The 21,794-nt window shown below is 44.8% G+C and overlaps 1 protein-coding gene across 5 annotated transcripts in view; it reads left to right on the top strand.

The window, feature by feature from the left end:
* Positions 1-21,794, top strand: part of PLEKHH3 (pleckstrin homology, MyTH4 and FERM domain containing H3) — a 294,750-nt gene that overhangs the window by 257,136 nt on the left and 15,820 nt on the right. For all 5 annotated transcript variants that reach the window (XM_078645364.1, XM_078645365.1, XM_078645366.1 and 2 more), the window contains exons 11-12: positions 1,739-2,203; positions 6,266-6,457. In XM_078645364.1, the coding sequence (XP_078501490.1) occupies positions 1,739-2,203; positions 6,266-6,457 (657 nt within the window). The remainder of the gene's footprint in view (positions 1-1,738; positions 2,204-6,265; positions 6,458-21,794) is intronic.

The following is a 21,794-nucleotide window of genomic DNA, read 5'->3' on the forward strand; positions in this document are numbered from 1 at the left end:
ATGGACGGAGCATCTGAACCAATCAAACACTCACACCCAGTCAAAAGATCTGGGTTTGATCCATCACCGTTCTTTAGCCCACTCTGCCACCCCAGTTCAGACAAGGCAAAATGCAAATCAGTCTGACCCTGTGCCTCATGGGAACAGCCCAGCCCGAACTGCCAAGCCATGCCTTCCCTGGACCGGAAACAAGCTTCCGAGGACCGGTTTCTGGCATTACAGCCGTCTTCAGCCCGGCTTGCTTGAATCCAGTGGCAAAGTGAGCAAGGGACTCACGTCTGAGCATACCCTGCCACACTTATGGCGGCCAAAAGCGGTACAAAAAGGGGTGGTGATGGACAGAGCATCTGAACCAATCAAACACTCACACCCAGTCAAAAGATCTGGGTTTGATGCTGGCACCTTGCATATCCCTAAAACTCCATGCAGACTCCTCAAGAGACCACTGCAGTAGCTGCTACAAACACAGTGGTTATAGTCAACTGGGTGGATCCAGTGGTTGTCACAGAGGATTCAAGGAAATACTATGGTTGAATAAACTAGTACAGGACATGGATGTATGGTCCATTAAGAGAAAGGTAACACTAGTGGCAATACATCTGCCAGGAGTGGCAAACACAGAAGCCGACAGGCTAAACAGACAAATGTCTCGCATGAATGGGAGCTGAAGCTAGAAATAGTGGAGACAATCTCTTAACAGATGGGCCCCTCCACACTTAGTTCTCTCTGCAACTCCAGAGAACGCGAAACACCAACGCTTTACATTCTGGTACCCACACCACAGATGACTAGGGAATACCCTGTCGATAGAATGGTCAGGGAAACTTGCATGCTCTTTTCCCCGATCTACCTCATATCACTGGTGCTACTGAGACGCAAACAATCCGCTGTCACTCTAATACTGATAGCAACCCATTGGGCCAGACAAACATGGTTATCCAGTATTAGAGTATCTTTCATAGATTCACATGTCTGAATCATTCCCCGTCGTCGGGATGGGAGTCCGGATGACGGGGAATGATTCAGGCATGTGAATCTATGAAAGATACCAATACTAGATAACTGCAGTTACAGGTAACGCATTTCTTCTCCAACCTAGTGGAAATGGCCACAAAGCGGAGTTATGAAACTGCCACCGCACCAGGACATGTTAACACCACAGAGCAGCGAGGTATACCATCCAGAATCAGCCATTCTCAGAATAGCTGTACGGCTCCTGAAGATCTAGATCAAGCACGCACCGGTGCTGAGCAAAAGATTAGACACCTGCAAACGCAGAGCGATATGGACTGAGGGTGGTGACCACTACTGGTGCTGAGTGACAGTGGTGTCCCTTTAAGTACAGAGGGGGGCCACTGGGATATTTCCCTTTGTGTGAACTGAAATGCGAAATGGCTGTGAACGTATGGGGGGGAATACCGGCTAGAATTGTTAATTCCAGTCCCAGTATCTTCTCAAGGCAATTTCTGTGATGAGGCCTCATGTCTATTGTCTGTTTCCCTTCTCTCCTTATTCATCCTCTGAAGGTCTCTTGCCTAGGTCTTTGTTTTTCTGCCCCTGTTGTATGTTGATGTTTTTCCCCCACACTGTCCTCCATAAATCGCTAGTGTTGCAGTGCTTTGAGACTTGGATGAGAAAGCTTTATATCAGTATTTTATTCACATGTTTTGGGGATAGGCAGTTCTGTGTTTTCGACCTAACCAAGCTACTTTCTGAACAAAGTTGTTTTCCCTCCTAGGCACATGAAATGGTGGTGCAAGGACACATGGCCACGTCAGAGGAAACCCTGCAATCGTTGGCGGCGCTCAGACTGCAGTTCCTTAATAGTGACTTTTCCACACATTCGCCCTTTCCCAGACTGGAGGATCTCTTCCCCATGTTGGTGCTCCGGTCACGAGTTCTGGCTGCCAGCAAACCGGCGCTCTCTTCTAAGTGCCCAAGCATGAACTTCCGGGCAGGATTGTTATCGGGGGCACTGCCCAATGGCCTCTGGAACAACTCCCTCGTCAAACAGAAGGCAGAGGAGGACCTGAAGTTTAAAGGACGCTTGAATGAAGAAGGGGCCAATGTTATGTCTGCCATTGTGGACAAGTGGAAGATTTTGCAAGGAATGGACAGGCAGGAGGCCATGGTGGCCTATGTGGCAATTGTGAAGGAGTGTCCCGGCTTTGGATCCACTCTCTTCGATGTGGACTTTTTCATGGTAATGTGGTCTTTGGTTGCTTTCAGTTACTCGTGTGAGAAGGGTGGAAATTGCTTAGTAGCTTGAGGTAAAAGGCTATACGATGTTGAGTTGCAGTAGCTTATTTATACCCCTGTTTGCGGGAACCAACTTTTTTTAAGTGTTGAGGGATTCTGGGAGAATGCTGTTTATTCAGCCTATGCAACATATCATGGAAGGAAGTGATCATAAAAATAGACAAAAACACAAGTGATATATATAGAGAGTATGTGTAAAGCTTCGAGCACTTCCAAATATTGCAACGTAGAGTTCTGTAGTAAAGGTTCCACGAACAGCCTTTATTTTTCCAAGAGTCTTTCATTTCTTTGCCTTTCCACCACGTGTTTAGTCTAAGCTGCAGATGTGACAACAGACTTCATCAGGGCTAATCAAGAATATGTCCGGGCTAAGTATGTTATCACAAGGTCTGCAAATATCTAGTTATCCAATGCTTTTGCGCTTTCAAGTCACTCCCACATCAATTGTCCAGTCACACGGAAGAATACGCTCAACCCATGTGGAGTGCTACGGGTCCCCGACTTGCATACAGAGAGTAGTTAGAATATGGAATGACTTAAGGGGCCGGATTTGTCCAAGTCGTTAAGAGGAAGATACCTACACTAATGAGCAATGTTAATGGTTGTTTAGCAGCTAGTTGTGACTGATTTCCAAATGACACCTACAGTCTGGCTTCAGCTCTCAGATGTCCAGAAGGTGCCCACCTTAGCCAAGAAGAAGAAACAAAAGAACATACCAAATGAAAAGGGTGCAACTACAGTACGTTTAATAAAGTTGTAGTTAGTAAAGAAGAGGGGCAGTCATGGGAGCTGAAACAAAAACTAAAGCGAAAATATTCCATCAGGGATTTTTTTTTTAAAGGTACATTATCTATCACAGAGGGTGACATGGTAGAAGTTGGAGTACAAGGGAAAGGCAAATAGAAGGTTACTTGGTTAGAATATTGAACTTTATTCCTGATGCTCATCGATTTCCAATACAACTGCTCATTACCATGGCTGTCTGTGACCCCTGGAAAGCTCGCAAAAAGGAGGGGATTGTTTGGGCCATCTCTTAAGCTTTTTCTAACTAAGCAGCCTTGTTGAAAATTAAACCTCCAAACAATCCCAGTGAACTCCAAGGATTCCTCCAACAGATGAGACGATTTTAACATGAAATTGTTTATGGCCTAACCAAATACGGGAATTCTATACAAGAGTACAAGTAAACGGGTAAAGCATGCCCCAGCACGGCCCAGTCTTTGTTGGACTGTAGATATTGTCGTCCAGCCTATGTGGCTAGAGAGGAGAGAATTCCAGAGTTGCGGCAGTGTATCACACAAAGCCACACATACAGGAATTCGTTGGAATTATGGTAAATTCGTATTTTGTGTTCTCGGAACACATTTTTTACAATCTCAAAGCAATTTATTTAGACACCGTAGTAAAGCACCATGGTGTAATATTTTTTGTGAGCAAATCTGTTTTGCAGGGTGGCCCCCTCAAGTTTTGTTACACTAGTGGCCTGCTTCAGAGATCTTTGTGTGCCAGCTAAATCTCAGGGAATAATAATAATGGTAAGATCTTTGGAGGATAACGTATTTGCTAGAGAGATCTGTGTTTTGCCTAGTCGAAGTTTTGAATCGAATTAGCTAGAGGGTTAATATGTCTTCTTCAAAGCACAAAATGTGACACGCAGATGACATATTTTTATTTTATGTAAGTGGATTACTGCTTTTAAGGCTGAGATTCTTTTGTTACTTGCAGTTCATAAATTGTAATCCTTCTGATATAGCACACTGAGGAATTAAGGACATTGGCTCCTACACCTGGTAACCCTCACTGTCTTATGTAACACATCCTTAATATATATTGATGTCCACACATGATTTGTCATTGTATAATCTGTGCATGTGATGTAAAGCGCTCTGTCACCCTGCATTGGGATGGATTATGGTACTACTCATCCCAATGCAAGTGTCAGAGCGCTTTACATAACACATACAAAAATAACAATTTGAATACCACTATTTTGTTTTATTTCTTTCATAGCACTACTATGTGCCAAAGAACTATAAAAGAAATAAAACAAAAAATGCTGGGGCGACCAACACATCTGACATTCTTACAGTGTATACATATCTCTTATATACAGGGACTGAACAAAGTCAAAAGCATTTCTCTCTTAAGTACCTGTTCAGAGATGAGATGTGAGCCTTTATTCCCCCTCCATTGCATCTAGATGTGAGGCTCCCCATAGCTCTTGGCCAGCAAAAAAAGAGGCTTAATGCAGTGCTTAATTTGTAAAATAAGTGCCAGGGCCCCTATCAGGAGGCCACTGTAGCTTGCACCATCCATTGCCCCTGCCCACTCTGCCTGTGATAGTACCAACACAACCACTAACCATCACACTCTACAAGTGTGACAATTCAGACTATTTCAGGCCCCCAAAGCTATAAGAATGGCGTGGAGGCAGGTTTTCATTGTTTTAATGTATATTGAATTAATAAATAACTGATGTTCTTCATTTCTCTAAATTACATAAAAAGTGCTACAATTAGGCTGTCTGTAATAAGTACCCGTGTTGATAATTAAGTGATGGTGAGCACCAGAAACCACCAGCTCAAATTAAGCAATGGCTTAATGGCCCCTTAACTTCCGCCTTTGTTATGGCCCGGCTGGAATCTGATGTGCCCCTTCCCCACCTAAATGTTGCTGCTTGGTACAAAAGCAAACAATGTGCAGGCGCTGCTGAAAGTTTTCTGGTGTCAGAAATAAGAAATGTAATTCTCTCTGCCCTTCTCTTACCTCCTCTTTCCCCCTTTCTCTATCTTATTTTGTCTGTCTCTCTTTCTCCCTTTCTCTATCTTATTCTGTCTGTCTCTCTTTCTTATTATCGATATAGGGGGTTAGCTAAACAAATGTGAAACACTGTATTAGGACACTGATGTATAAACTTCAACTGGGACAACCTATGCTAACCCTGTAACAGAAGTGCTATTGTGTTCTTGTATAAAATAAATAAAACATGTTGAAATTTAAAGAATATTACACCGGGACAAAGTAGAAAAGGAAACTAGGCTGAAAGCAGCCAGCTTTGCAGCAGGGTAGTGATGGCGTCTACCCTCGACTCTAGCCCTGCACATGTGTAAATGTACATCTGGTACATTTGCACAAATGAAAAATGCCTTAGTATGTGTGTGTAAGTTGGAATTCATAACAGAATGTGTGAACTACTCTTGGAAACCACCTGTCGAAGCTTACCTGGAGGGTTTCTCCTGTCCTTTTGTGAAGTCCAAACAAGTCAGAAATGTTATTTAACCCTGAGCAGCCAACGTAAAATGTGATACAAAGAAGCTCCCAGCAGTGGATGGCACAAAGGTTCTGTTGTTGCTGTAGTTTTTGAGTTGGTTCAAGTGATCAATTGAACCATAACCCATGGCACTCTGGAAGTGAGGCAGATAATAGCATTTAATTTTCCCACTTTCTGGAAGAATTGTAAACCACACCATAGACGAAAAAAAGTTTTGGGCGAAGCAGCCTGTGCGTTGTGCTCTGTGGAAACCTGATCAGTTAACCAAATAATACATTGTAATATTCCATATTGAACACTAAATATCAGGAGAGTGCATAGCCTAGGAATCTGCAACAGAAAAAGCTATAAACTGATAGGTGCAGAGAAAGTAACAATTTCTTCTTGTGTTTGTGGCACAACAGTTGGATAACTATAAACTTCTGTTATTCAGCGACAAGATGCCCCTTTGGGGGTGAATTTGCGCTTTATAAATAAACGTTATGTTATAAATGTAGCCACAGCATTTTAATTCAGCGGTGAGTGTGTATGGCCCGTTGTTTGCAAGGGTCGAGTTGGGGGGGGGGGAGATACGGTCTGATTTTTAACGCACTTCACTCAGACTGCCCAAGGAGAGGAAACGTGGGTCATTTGCTGAGTGAACGAGACTTGCGTTGTGTGGCTTTCCCACCAGATAATTCTTGTATAGTCTCTCCAGTGGTCCTCCCTGAACTCTTTCCCATCTCTCTCATGCAGAGCTCGGCAGGAAGCTTCTCCCAAAAGCTGTGGCTGGGGGTCAACTCCCAGGCTCTCTCTCTGTATAAACAAGGTGACGTGGAGCCCTTCGACAGCTACTGCTACAGTCAGATCTCTTCCTTTGGCGTGTCCGACAGCAGCACTTTTAAGGTCTCCGTTGGAGAAAAAGACCTTATATTTGAGACGTCCAAGGCAAGTATTTATTTTAGATTTCTGTATATTTCTGTCTTTAAAGAATACCTTCGATTGTAGATGTTTTTAAGATACAGACATTTCAGGTCTAGGGTGTTGAAGCTGAAAAGTTCTGTAATAATGTATAATACAAGGGAATGTTAGGATCCCTGTTAAAGACACTGAAGCAGTAGACAGAACATTTTCCATTGGTGCCACGAGTATAACATAAGAATCCATCTGACCAGCCAGAATGCATATATATAACTACTGTTGTGGAACCGCTTTGGGAGCAGCCTGCTACTTGACACTACACAGCTAATGCTCCTCTCCTTGTCCTGCTGATGAGGTTAAAGCTGCTCTTCCTTTGAGTTTGGACATGGCATTTCCACCCTTTGCCCTGCTGATGAGTAAAAGGCTGAATGAAACCAAGAGAAAAAAAAAAAACATTTTTATCAACTTCTGTTGCAGTCACCCTGTATTTCCCTTCAAAAGTACTGAGCTGGCAATCCTGACTTCAGAGGGTGTACATATTTAACTTTAACAGTGGAATCAGGAGAGAAACCGGCGCTGCTCTGCACCTCAGAAAAGCTCCTTTCCTTGAAAGCTGATTAATGGTATCACAGCTGCCCCTTGTGGGTATCACAGCTTCACTTCACTTTTTTTTTTTTGGAGCGGGGCCATTATCTGTTGCTCGGGCCCACAATCGTGGGGATGGGTAAATAACAGCTGTTGGTGCCAGCGGGCAGTAATGCTTAATTGCAGCCCATCTGCTCCACTATTTGATTCCCAACCCCTCGCTGACCTTGATGACATTACTCCACGCCCCAAGTAATAATGTGACTAAATTTGATTATGGAGGGTGACCCGCTTCTAAATTCACGTACATCCATTACTACGTCATCTAGTGGTTGGGTCTAGAAGTCATGATTTACTACAGTTCTCACTTTTTGGGGGTCAACCATAGGCAGGGTTTGTGACCTTGAACGTAAGCCTACAGAGCCCCTGTGCGTTACTTTCACGTTGATTCCGTTTTTCCTACTTTGGCTATGGGAACGAAGAAGATTACATAGCAATCCAGGTAAGAATTCAATGTACATACATATGTACTGAAGGCATACATAGGCACATGAGACAGAACTCCTCCGTGAAGGAGAAGATACAAGATAGAGTGAACGACAGGTTTTTGTGGGGAAAACTTTGACTGTAGGAGGGTCAGAGAATGTACATTTCGGGAGCCCAGTTCCATTCGGAGTAGTTTTTTTTTTTTTTTTTACTAAATATAATGGAAAATACTCCTTTAAAATCCTATCCAAAGTATGGTCACAAGTTATGCAATATCGGTCTCCCTAAGGACTAGAAGTTAGAGATCTGAAAGGCCTACGACCATTTTAAACTGAAGGCTCTAAAGATCAGACAGAAACCAAGGTGAGCACACTGCACCATGGGAAAGGCATTAGGACAGCTTGACGTTATACAAATTTCTGGATGAGAGGCGATTGAACACCCTATAGAGTATTGAGGAGGCACAGGTAAGTATATCCAGAAGTCCGATGTTGAGGATGCAACTTGCACAGATATTGAGTTAAGCAATGTGGTAGAGAAAGGCATTCATTCAATGCTAAAGAAGTGTCAGCAAAAAATGCCTCAGAAAGAAAAGTCTTCAGAGCCGAAAACTTTGGACTCCACTAAAGTAAAACCTAAGCCCTCCTTGGTCGTCACCTACCCAGTCGGTCTTTAGACAGACTTCTTTTCGTCTCTCCTCATTGTCTCGTCCCTAGCTCCTATCCCCTCTCTCCCGAATTCTCTCCCCTTGCCTGCTACTTTGCCTACCCCCTCTTCTTTTTTGCACTTTGACTAAGCACTCCTCCCCTTGTTGGGGAAAGATCCAATATTTATACTCTGGAGTCTCAGCGAACCCGCTGAGTGAGTCCACTGCGCCAAGGGAGCCACTCACACTTGAGGTTTGGTTGTCACCCCTTGCCAAAGCACTCCCTCTCCCCTTTCTGGGGAAGGATCCAGTATATAGGCCTTGGAGTCTCAGAGACTTCTCTGAGAGAGTCCACTGCGCAAAGGGAGCCGCTCGCAACAGACATAGGGAAGTGATACCACTTCCCCTGGGATCACAGCTTACTGGACATTGGACGTTTGCCTTCACTCGTCTACCGGTTTGTGTCCCCGTCACCTTTCCCCTCCTCTTCCCATGCTGTGTCTCTCACCCTAACCTCCTCTTTCCCGCCTTCATTATCTGTCTACTTCCCCTGCTCCAACCCCCCCTCCCCTGAATCCTTCACCTTGCCTGCTTCTCCCCTTACGTATTTGTGCTTATTGTTTATCTCGACCTTACCAGTAACTATGTGGCCATGCTCTAAGAACTATGTAACCTTTTGTTATGATGTAACCTGTAACTATGATCTGATGTACATGTAAAGCGCTCTGAAACCTCCGGGTCTAGCCAGCGCTATATAAAACTCTTGAAAATAAAAAATAAATAAAATAAATGTTGAAAACGCCTATGATGGAAAAGTTGAAGGACTCGCCACACGGGTCAAACAAAACCAAGATAAAGATGTGGTGGAAAGCCTAGACCATCTGGCTCCACTTCAACAGAGGACCAAGACCGGAGGAAGTTGGATGACAAGCAGCCTGAAATACCACACCTTAAGATACAGAAGACCCATTAAACTGTCAATGTTGAAGGGTGAGCCCTCTGTAGGACAGATACGCAAACTTGAGGCCAAAATGGCAGATACCCTTCTGAAAAAGAAAGAACTTGGTGTTTTAATGGCGTTGTACAAGAACCCAGGTAAAACTGGGCAGAATAAACCTACGGAGATAGATTGAGTGAGAACAAGAATCCATGTATACTGGACACACATGTTCTGGAAGTAGTCCCTCAAACAAGGAAATCACATAATACAAGTGGCAGCACAGGACTCGGACAGCAACATACTGGATCGGATAGAGGGTGATTCACCATAAGAAGTAGTAGAGATATACCCTAGTAGAACAGCTGTTCCAGATGACCTAAAGACCCGCTGATACTTATGGTATGCAGCAAAAGTAAGAAGAGTCATCCTTCTTCTTAGAAACACTGCACCCCTCGTAAAGAAAACCATCATTACCTCCCAATGTTGCCTAGTGTATTACAAGTGAAAAGCACAAGTCCCGTGCAAGGCAATCACACCTAGAGTGATGAAAAAATATATAAAGCCCTTACCCCAAACTTTACACATATTAAATATCATGCAGAACTGATTGCCACTGTGAACAGGAGAAGAACTAGTAATACAGCCACTACAGACCAGATAGGCACAGCAGAGTCTAGATGCAGTGAGGAAAAACATGGCAAGAGAGGCACCAGCACAATGGAAGATAGCAAACTCAATTGCACTCCTCTCAAGGTACCAACACCAGCAATTGGAAGAAATAGGGGAGCTCATGCAACACCACCTCGACAATTTCAAAAGAGGGTAAAACGCATCATTGAATAGGGCAAGACCATCTCCAGTGCTTGCCTCAGATCAACTCTGGATTCAGCAGTTACAGCCAGTAGGCTACTATGTACAGCCATGGTACTGCCCAGACACACGTTTCTCAGATTCTCTGGTTTCAAACCAAAGGTGCAAACATCAATCGTCAGCACCCCCTTTAACGGACAGGATCTGGTCAAAAACAGTATGACAAAATCTAAGAGGAAACAAAAAGGCAACAGACACAGCTCAGGCCGTTCTACAGAGGATTTAAGAGGAAATAAAGATGACCCTGCAGAACGTCATTCTCAAGCTACAGAAATTTGACTTATCTAGCAATCATATACTTAAACACCTACTTTCACATATCCAAACCATTGCCAAATACCATATATTTATTTTGGAGCAGATCAGTACCAATTTACAGTACTACCCTTTGGTATATAATCTGCTCCAAGGGTGTTCATAGAATGTCTTGCAGAAAATAACCTTTACTGTTGTACCCATGTTTATTTTTTTATTTTTTATAAACATATGTTTTTATTATAAGGATGCATCACAGTACATTACAGGGTAAAGCATCATATACATTCTGAACTTATCGGCATGAGACACATTCTTCATATTAATACAGATCATATGTTAATCCGCTGTGTATTACATTTATCCCAATATGACTTTCGTGTGTCGTATAGCTGTTCAAATAGTGCTGCACCAGCATGCAACCCTACATTAAGAGTTTTAGAAAAATCCAAAAAAAGACAACAACTTCCCCTCCTGTTTCCTCCCCCCTAGGCTCAGCGAGTAAAATGTGTGCAACTCTATACATATTCCAGATCAGCATGTTATATTTTTGTTATATACAGGTAGTAATAAATTGACTTACAGCAACCATCCCTTTCCTTTTGTATTTTGTGAGATTCTTAGAGTCCCAGTTTTCCTGTAGCATCACCCAGTCTATGTTCTAGCAAATCTCATTTTATGGGCTATACTCGATTATGTCCATTGCGCTAAGCTCTTCCAACAATAAATTCCATTCCATCTTATCTTATTCGGGATTTGTTAAGCGCACGGACACCCAGAGGTTTCATGGCGCTGAGAGACAGATGGTGACTAAAGAGACAGATGGTAACAATGCTCTAGCCGTGCGCTTGTATGAATAGCCAGGTCTTCAAGGCTCTCCTGAATTCTACTAGCTTAGTGCAGTTCCGAATAGACAGGGGAAAGGAGTTCCAAATTTTAGGGGCAAGGTAGGCGAAACGAGATCCACCTAGTCGTTTCTTTTTAAACATGGGCAGCGAGAGAAAGGACAAATGGGCAGAGCGAAGATCCCGGGTCGGTTCGTATTTATTAATGAGATGATTGACGAACTTGGGGCTTTTGCCGTGGAGGGCTTTGAAGGTTATGCAGCCTACCTTAAAGGTGATCCGTTGGGCTATAGGGAGCCAATGGAGGGAGGCTAGCAGAGGTTTGGCCGACTTCCTTCGATTGCTCTTAAAAATTAATCTGGCCGCTTGATTTTGGGCAATCTGCATGCGTTTAACGAGCGCGAGGGGTAAGCCCAAGTAGATGGAGTTTGAAAAATCCAGTCGTGAAAGGACCAAGGCGATTACCACCTGAATGAGAGCAGAATGAGTTGGCAAATGAGCTATTTTTTTGATCTTTCTTAACTGAAAAAAACAGGAAGAGATCACTGTTCCGACCTGGGTTTTCAATGAGAGGTCGGAGCAGAGAGTGACCCCGAGGCTTTTCACTGACTGAGAGGGGGAGGGAGGGGTACCCATCGAGACTGGCCAAAAGTGGGGGCCCCAGCTTAAGGCGCTGTTACCGGGGAGAACAAGCTTGGTCTTTCCTGGGTTGAGCTTAAGATGGTTTTGGTCCATCCAGCTCTGGATGTGCAGCATGGTGGTTTGGAATTCCTTAGTAGAGTCCGTAGAATTGAGGGGGAATATCAGCTGTAAATCGTCCGCATAGTTGTAGATAGTGACTTTTCTGTGTTTTAGAAAGTGCAAAAGCGGTTTGAGATATAAGTTGAAAAGGAGGGGGGATAATGAGGAGCCCTGTGGGACACCGCAAGAGGTGGAGAGTTTGGGTGTGTGAGAAGTTGGCCTGATGTGCAGTGTTCACTATTCTAGTGATCACTATATATCAGTCCAAACAACCCTTATTGATGATTGGTTGTAAGTCAACCTTATAGACCAGCTATCCTAGTAGCATGGATACGAGCAGTCTAAGGCTAAGACTCTAGAGGGCGTGTTAAGCCAGCTGTTTTACCATCACATTACCCCTTGAACACCCAGTGAAAGGACACCACACAAGTGTTATGAAAATAAACAGTGTATTTATTAGAATCACAACAACCCTGTACTCTTTATGAGGACAGGGTGCTAGGCACACAACAAAACTCTTACGAAAATACTTAAGTTAGCACGTTATACACAAATGCCCGAGGGGCACGAAAAACCATATACTTAAAAAGTGGAATGCGAAATTACTAGCAGGTAAGTACAGTACTAATAGGCTTTGGAATCGCTAGGACTTGACTAGGAAATCGTTAGATTACTACTAGGAGGCCCAGGGGACTCGGGTGCAGAGTGTGCACTCTCACGCGGGATGCGGGACAAAGTCTATGGGAGCTAGTAAAGGCAAAGTTAGTGTTCACGGGCGAACCCGACCTGGTGGGAAGAAAACGACAGTGGATCCTGACCCTAGGATAGTGAGGCTATGCTGGGACACCGAAGTGCCGAAGTTACCTAGCCCAGGGGCTGCAGCTGCATAGGTCTGAAAAGACGTCGGGGATCTCGTGCCGGACCAGGAGCCTGGAAGAAGGAAGTTGCTGGCAGGCGACCAGTGAAGAAAAGTTCGATGGATCCAAGCCTGGATCGAGGAAGAAGAAACCTGAAAGCAGAGGGGACCAAGTTCTTGAATCACTAGCCAGTGATTAAGTGGGCACCAGGATGGCACCGGGCGAAGTCACCGCAGTCAGGTGAGTGGGCGACGCTGGCTCTGCAGATCTCACGGACCAGGAGGCGTTGTCGGCGACCAGGATGGAGAGGCGAGCTGTCCCACGATGGATGAAGCTGTCGGCGTCGAAGTTACCCAGGATTGGGCAACAAGCCTTGGCTAATTCAAGCCCACGCGGTGGACTCAAAATGGCGTCTTGAGTGGACCAGGAGGGTCCGGGGTGCTCCTCTTTTGGAAGGGAGCAAGGGCCAGCCTGGAGCAACCAGACCAGCAGCAGAAATGTCGTCGGGCGTCGTTCAGAAGGCCACAAGCCAGCGGGCTAGTAGCCAAACAACGCGGTGAGCAGCAAAAAGCAGAAGGGCCCCACGCAGATCGTGGAGATGCTGGGAGGCTGCACTTCGGTGCTGGAGCTGCTCAGGGTCGGGGCTTCTCGGACCCCAAAGCACTCGCCAGGAAATTACTCGGCGGGCTTACTGGAAAGAAGTCGTGCAGTCTTGAAGATGGCCGGTCCCTCGAGGTCTCGTCACACCCACGAATCTCAGCGTGACTGATGATGCAGGTAGAGGTCAGAGGTGCCAGGGAAGCCGGTTCTCGTCGAGCTGGGCAGTCTTGATCCGGAGGAGAGACTTGCAGCAGACCGCAGTGTTCTTAAGATGGTGCCTGCGGATGCAGGGTGACTACTCCTTAGTCACAAGGGAGAAATCTTAGGAAGAAGTCTTGAGTTCCTTTCGTGGAAAGTAGTTTCAGGATTCAAAGATGATCTGATTTGGAAGGGGGCCAGTTCCTACCTTTATCCTGTAAAAAGGGGCTGGCACGCGACTAAGTCCTGCCCTAGGGGTGGGACTAGGAGGGGGGTGGTTACACCCACTTCCTTGGCGGGCTTTTCCCCAGCACAGGGTCTGGAGTGACCCTGGAACTGGTTCCAGCCAGCCTATGCACAGTGAGCACCGGGGTGCCACGTGCAGTCACCTTCCTCTAAAGCCCTGCCTACCTACAATACACAAAACCCTGTCTGGGACGGTGCTGGCACCGCCCCTGGCAGGAAACCCTTTGTCCTTATCTCCTGCTCTGGGAGGACTCCCAGCAGCAGGAGGGCAGACTTGTGTCTCGGTGGCAGCATCCATTTTGTGGAGCTGAGGCTCTGTTTGACTTTAACCGGGGTTAGGGGTTACATACATGTCGTGTCCCTCTAGAAGGGTGGAATGCTAACCCCGTCGCCAGAATTGGCGAGGGGTTAGTATTCCAATTCGTATGACACCTTACTCGACATGTTTTGATAAAGCGATACCAGAGTTGGCATATAACCGCGAGGATTATAATGCACTTAAGAGTATATGGTATGCGATATCATGGAAACGGCTAAGGGATGGATCCCGAAAGCCGCAGACAGGCTCAGCTCCTGCCAGAGCACCATCTCACACGATTCCAAGCACTCTGCCTTCAGGATTGTTAAGGCCTGCCATAGGAGTGACTGATAGGAGATCTGTGTGTCCATTTTAGGGTTAGATATAGGTATACTATATCTAAAGCAAAGGGTGATTACACCACCTTGCCCCAGCTGTCGTGCAGCCAGTTGTGTCAGATTTGGATGGCCAGCCAGGGGTGGCATAATACATGCTGCAGCCCCTGGTAGGCCCTGGGTACACCTATGCCCTGGGTACCTAAGGTACACTGTACAGGGACTGATAAGGTGACTCAGTATCCAATTAGATATGTACCTAAGGTACATGGAATCCATTTTACAGAGAGAGCAGTAGGCCTGGGGTCCTGAATAGCAGGGCCCCAGGTCAACTAAGTCAGAAAACCAGCAAAACACCAGGCAAAAAGTTGGGGGCAACCATAGTCAGGGATCTACCTTCCTACAGGGTGCTATAAAGTTCTCCAGCTTTACTGCCTGGGATCTGTCCGTTAGAAAGGACTTAATCCAGTCAAGGGCTGCGCCGTTGAGGCCGGCTTGTTCGACACGGTGTAATAAGATGGTGTGATCCACCGTGTCGAACGCAGCCGACCGGTCAAGGAGTACGAGGGCTTGGTGAATTCCATTGTCGGCGTTGGTCCTTAAAGTATTCTGGACAGCGAGGATTACCGCCTCGGTGGAGTGTGCCTGATAGATATAGGAGTCTTACGCAGTCCCCTCTGTTCCTCCCTCTTTAATGCCGCACTCTCCGCTCTACCCCATCGCAACAGCTCATCATACGCTGGTGGTCTAGCAGCCTTCCATTTCATTGTGATATTACATTTGGCCAGGATGTGCGCCAGGTTGTTAAATTTAGTGATCGGGCTACCTTTCTTTCCCTTTGGGCCCAGTCCCAACAAACAGTATTCCAGTCTGTCATTATCCCTTACCGGAGCAATAGTTAGGATTCTGCAGACTGCCGTCCAGTACTCTCGGAGCCGTGGACAACTCCACAGCATGTGTATCAAGTCTGTTGCCTGCAGTTGACATCGTGGGCATACATCCGAGATATCTGGGAACATGGCCCGTAGCCTGCTCGGCGTCAAATATGCCCTATGTAAAAGCATGAGTTGTATGAGTTTGAATTTCGGGTTCCTTGATACTCTCCTCGGGTACTCCAACAACACACTCCATTCCTCATCTCTAAGTGCCCTTCCTATATCATCCTCCCATTTGCCCCTGAGAGTCTGGAGAGACACCACTGCTATTGCGTGTATGCCCCCGTATAGCCATCTTGTAAGGTGTCTACCGTTGCCCATCAGATGTTGCATCATTGTGTGTGTGTGTGTGCCTGTGCCTGTGCCTGTGTCTAAACACCCCCAGGTGCCCGGGTAGTGCGGATGTAGCGAGATACCCCCGCGTGTAGAAGGAACAGGGTATCCGGTGCTCGGTGTTCTCGCACATGTCATGCATCATTAGGATACCTTCCCGAAAGAAATCGCCCACTGTTGATATCCGCACGTCTTCCCATGATCTTATCCTCCTTTTAGTAATCCTGTCTACCAGAGTGGGGATCCCCAGTAGAGGTATAGTGGGGGCGTACGGGGTCACCACCTTGGTGTATCTAAGTGATTGTTTCCAGTATTGTAGCACGATTTTCAAAAGATGTGGCGCCGTCGTTGGGACCCTGCGATTGGGCAACAGAAGCGTGTGTATCTCACCCCTTCGCCAATTGAAATGTGTCATATCTATTTCTGGCAGGTTGCGCCCCGCCAGCCAGTATGCTAGCCATTGTATAACACTTGCATAACAGTAGGCTTTTAGGTCCGGTACCCCTATGCCCCCTTGCTTAGTATCCAAGCAAAGTTTGTTGAGTACTATGCATCACCTCACCTTTCCCCATATCAGTTCAACCAGCATAGAGGAGAGCAGTGTGAACGTCTTAGCTGGTATCATTATGGGCAAATTGATAAAAAAATAAAACAGTATAGGGAGCACCACCATTTTTGTAATTGCTATTTTGCCTGCCACAGATAGAGACCAGGTAACCCAGAATTTTACTTGGGATCTAAGGGAGGCTTCCAAGAGGTCCGACGTGCCCCTATATATATGGATTCCTAGATATTTAAAGGTGCTAGTTGCGTTCTGGAATGACCAGTTCCCAAAACCGAACATACCAGTACGTGTTGCATTCATGAAGTAATAAACATAGGATTTGTTTTCATTAATAGACAAACCAGTCAACGTTTTAAAAGCGACTAGAATCGAAGGTACGGGTTCAGTCACCATCCAAATCCAACTGTTGTACCCATGTTTAGACGACACATTAGTAAAAGGGAATTACTGCAATGCCGGAAGAGCAGCAACACCGACATTCAGCTGCTGCACTCAGTGGGGTTTCAGTGAATAGTAAGAAATCATCCCCAATCCGAGCACTGGAGAAAATCTCCTTGGAGAATCATTTAATTTCCTGACTAGCACTAGCAGTCCACAAAAAAGACATCACAATCTCCGACAGTGAGAACAGTTCTGTGACTATTTGGCATGATGGCTTCATGTGTTCCAGACTGCACATAAGATCATTGCAGAAGTGGCTAATGAAGCAATGGTCACAAAACAGTGGGAAGTGAGATGGTTTAGAGTCTGTCACAAGGCAAGTTCCAAGAACTAAATTTGCAGACCAGGAAGAATATAAAAAGAGGTAATTCTTTCCAGGCACCACTTCACTCTGTGACAATAACAATGGATAGATCACATAGGGTGGTATGTACTCTTGAGAAACCTTAGGAAGGAGTCAGTGGATCGTGAAATAAGTGGTCCAATTCATAAATGTGTCAGTCAGTCACACAGCTTTATTCGATTTTTTAAAACGGATCATAAAAGCACAAGTTATCTCAAAATTCCAACACAATATATACACATATATACACATTTAAAATAGGAATTAAACAGTTGCCGTGATCCGTGTAAATTCATATAAAAACGTTTATGAAAAAAGCAGATCAGAATTTAAAATTAATTAATTAGTTGTTACTAAAATGTCATCCCATCTTTTTCCTCTTCCTAAGACAAGCCCATAAACATGAGGAAACAGAACAGCATACAAATGGATCCGGTAGAGTTTTAAAAAAATACATGGCCACCCGGCACTGCCTAAAATTGTGGTACCACAGGATTGGGAGTATGAATGTTTTCCTTTCCTCTGTATAGGTCTTGCAAAATAATACAATATGTAGATCTGACTGTACTGCGTAGTTGTTACAGGGACAGGGGAAGAGGTCTGCTAATTTATATTTATTTTGGGGGTGTCCCAGGAGTAGCGGGATCATGTTCATGCGGAAACGCAAAAGAATAAATCTGTGTTGCGCATTATTTATCCGTAATAAATACCGAAAACCTTCCCCCGATCTTGGTGGTACCACATCATAAAGAATGGAGGAATGATGAATACCTTTCTTTTCTCTTCGGGCATACTTTAATCTCTTAATGAATAAATCAGTTATTCTTTCCTTTGAAACCCTTTTGCAGGACTCAGGGTCCTGAAATAATTCTTTTAGATGGACCTCTACGTAATTTAACCATACAATTCTTTTATAATAATCTAGTTTTCAACAGTCCTTGATAATGGTTTGTGTCAAATCCACTGTAGACCTCCGCCATACTGATAGCCACAACAAGACTGGAGCCAGTCTTATGTTGCCGCTCATATAAGGAAGCCCCATTCACAGTGTAAAATATGATTTGGGGCGGATTGCGGTAAGGAGACACAGTTTTTAAAAAAGGAGTCTTCTATTTGTTGTAGCGGTGCAACATTAGCCATACCCCACACTCCTGCCCCATATAGTGCAGCGGACTTTGTTTTAGCTGAATATATATTCTTAATTGCATCCAGTGGGCTGCCTCCCAACTTCGTAGCAAATCTTTTGACAGCGTTGACACTCCTTTGCATGACCTGGGCTCTTGCTGCCACTAAATTAGACCAGGAGTGGTCTTTATCAAAAAGCACTGAGTCGACTGTCTCGATGTTCTTACCTGCCAACTGGGAATGGGTATGTTTCTCACCTCTTGCGGCGCCAGACACGATTATAAATGATTTCAATTCATTGACCTTTATGTCAAGGGAGGCCATAAAGGCGGAGTAGGCTGCGATTTGCATTTGTAGGGCTAAGCCCGATCTGGCCATCAATACCGCGTCGTCCGCGTACGCCAGAATCGGAAGGGGGATACGATCAAATTTAGGCACATCCACCAGTAGAGCAGACAGGGCGGACTCTACCCCATTCGTATAGATTGAAAACAGGAACGGGGCAAGAACACAACCCTGTCTTACTCCCTTTTCGACTTTAAAGAGGTGAGTGCACTCCCCCTTCCTGCCATACCTTACACAGGCAGTGGCATCGGCGTACAACTGGCGTATGAAACCAATTACTGGTGGATCGATACCCATACCCTCCATCGTGGACCACAACCTCGGGGGTTGACACACAGTCAAAGTGTCAAAGAGTGACCATCTTTCTAGTGCTAAAAGCTTTCCAAACACAAATGAAAGGAAAATGCATATTGATTCAAATTGACAACACTAAAGCACTGTTTTATTCAAACAAACAAGGAGCCATAAAATCAAATACCCTATCAAAGATGGAAAAGGAGCAATGGAATGGGGCAATAAAGAACAAGATCCACCTAATGGGGCAGTTGAACTTCGAGGCTGACCGAGAAGTAGATAAGTAGGCATATCGCACAAGTTGGAGCCGAATCATGAAATCGTAGAAAACATCTTATCTGAGTGAGGAACACCAAACATAGACCTGTTTGCAAATGCAAAAAATGCGAAACTCCTGCATTCACATTTCAACACAGTTTCCAAGGGCAATGAAAGCCTCTGAACTAGTTAGGCATATTTGCTTGCATATGCTTTTCATTCAATACCGCTGTTGCCGAAAGTGGTCAGGAAATGCAGAGTTCCTGGCTTTAAAATGTTAATCTTTACCCCAATGTGGGCAAGACATACATGGTTATGTTACTTATTGACAATGTCGTAGGAACATGTTAAAAAGCTCATCCAGAGCCAGAACAGTTATCCCAGTGGCATGGTTGCTGAAGACTTGGAGTTTAATCAGTATGAAGGAAAAGAGACTGGCAACTTGGATATGATACACTGCAAAATGCTAAGATTTCTCAAATGAAACCAACAGTGGAAACACACAGATGACCTTCTTAATAATAAAAACATCATTTGCTACTTTATGCAACTGGTGCAAAATAGCTTGCATATCGTTGAAGGTCCATTTGCCAGCTATAGTAGCATGCACAAGGCGTCATTGTAAACAACTGTTCACAATGACAGCTATTTGAAAAACACACTTTGAACCTTACATAAAAGAGATTTAGAAACACTTGACACTAATGCAGCCTTTTTGCGGCAGCCACATCTTGAAGGGTAAGTGAGATACTCCGCCCACAAAAAAAAACAAAATTCATACCGAAAGTAGCTCGGTTAAATGTTAATCGGATAATTCACTTAGCATTTTTCAAAGATCCCAAAACATCTACAGAAGGGATACTACACACACTAGATGTTAGAAGAGCCTTTATGTAATATGGGCAAAGCTATAACGGACATTAGGAAAACACATCAGTTATTTGTGGCACACGGACCACAATCAAAAGGGCAGCCATTATCAAATGCTTTGTTAACCTAATGGATAGTACAAACTATCAAACGGTGCTACTAAATGGCAAGGAAAACTTTTGAGTTTAAACATAGAGCACATTCAGCAAGGAAGGGCCACTCTACTGCAAGTGAGAAATCTCATTAGCAGACGTTTGCAAGGGCCATATTAGTAAGAGTAAGAAATATCTCACTAAAATACGTTTGTGCAACATGGTCCTCCACACACACATTTCACAAATGTAGACATTCAGGCAAGGAAACTAGAACAAGTGAAACAGTCAGGGTACTGCCCAACCTTAAGACATACCTCTGTGAGGGAGAAAATGCTGTATAATTATGCATTGCATGTGAATCTAGAAGAGGTTCATGCTGCATAAAAAATGGGTTACTAATCTATAACAATAATTTTGCAGCATGGAGCTCTTATAGATTCACATCCTACGCCCCAATTCTATGGTCCAGGGAGCAGATAATAAAAGAGGCATATAGCTAGTAGCTAGAAATAAAGTAAAAAAACATTAGGAATATGAAGTCATGGCACTGAGACATTGTGGGCATATGTTCAATGTCAAATACCCCACACCAAAAAGGAAAAACGTTGTACTAAATCAGGATTTGTGATGGATACCGTAGAGTCTGAAAGGAACAGGTTAGTGTTAGATTCCTTACCTTAGAATATCCCCAGGCGTCAGACTGGACCTGGAAAGTTTTCGTCAGCAGTACCCCTGCGCGTCGCTAGGTGTCGTTTGCGGCTCAGCGTCCGTCATCGGCGTCGTGATCGCTGGGATGACGTCGTCGGAGTACTTTATTTATTTATTTATTTATGCCATTTGATTAAGCGCGAACAAATGCCCGTGGGCGTCTCGGCGCTGCGACTTCTGCTAAAAATTCTCCGACTGATATTATAAAGTTTACTGATTAAACAGCCAAGTTTTTAGCTGTTTGCGAAATGACCAGAGAGAGTGGCTGGTCCTGATTGATTGAGGTAAGGTATTCCACAATTTTGGAGCCATGACCAAGAACCAGCGATCTCCCCAAGAAACGGTCTTGGCGCGAGGCACCACTAGGTAGTTGAGAGTGGTGGATCGCAGTGATCTGGGGGGGCAATAGGGAGTCAGATGTTCTTTAAGAAACTGAGGTCCCTGATTATGCAGGGCCTTATATACGATACACAGGGTTTGAACTTGATCCGGCTTCTGACAGGGAGGCAGTGATAGTTTCTAATTGTGTCAGCCGCAGACTTATGTGTAGGAATTCTGGCAAGAAGTCTTGCTGCCGCGTTTTGTATGGTCTGCATTTTGTTGATTACCCTTTCCTGAGCATTGGCAAAAAGACCGTTACAATAGTCCAATGAGGACAACACTAGGGAACTTATCAGGGTTTTGCCGGCACTATCAGGAAGGAAGGGAATGATTTTCTTTACTAGGCACAGTTTATGAAAGGCTGTGGACGCTATCTGGTTGGCATGATTGACAAAGTTGAGGTCATCGTCAAAGATAACTCCCAAGTTCCTCACTTTGGGGGCAGGTTTAGGCAGGGTTCCGAAAGACGAGGGCCACCAAGTGGGTGACCAACTTGGTGTTAGTTGTCCAAATATGACAACCTCCGTCTTCTCAGAATTGAGTTTTAGACAATAGGAGGCCATCCAGTCTCCAATTGCCAACATACCTTCTTTAAAGCTCTCGGCCACCCTTTCGCCATTGTTTTTAACGGCCAGGACTAGCTGGGTGTCATCTGCATATGAGGTTAGGCTCATCACATGCGCTCTGATGATTTTGGCTAGGTTCGACACGTTCATATTAAAAAGTGTCGGACTCGGGGATGAGCCTTGTGGTACCCCACATGGCAGAG

This window comes from Lissotriton helveticus, chromosome 5_1 (assembly GCF_964261635.1).
Source record: "Lissotriton helveticus chromosome 5_1, aLisHel1.1, whole genome shotgun sequence".
Classification (NCBI taxonomy): Eukaryota; Metazoa; Chordata; class Amphibia; order Caudata; family Salamandridae; genus Lissotriton; species Lissotriton helveticus.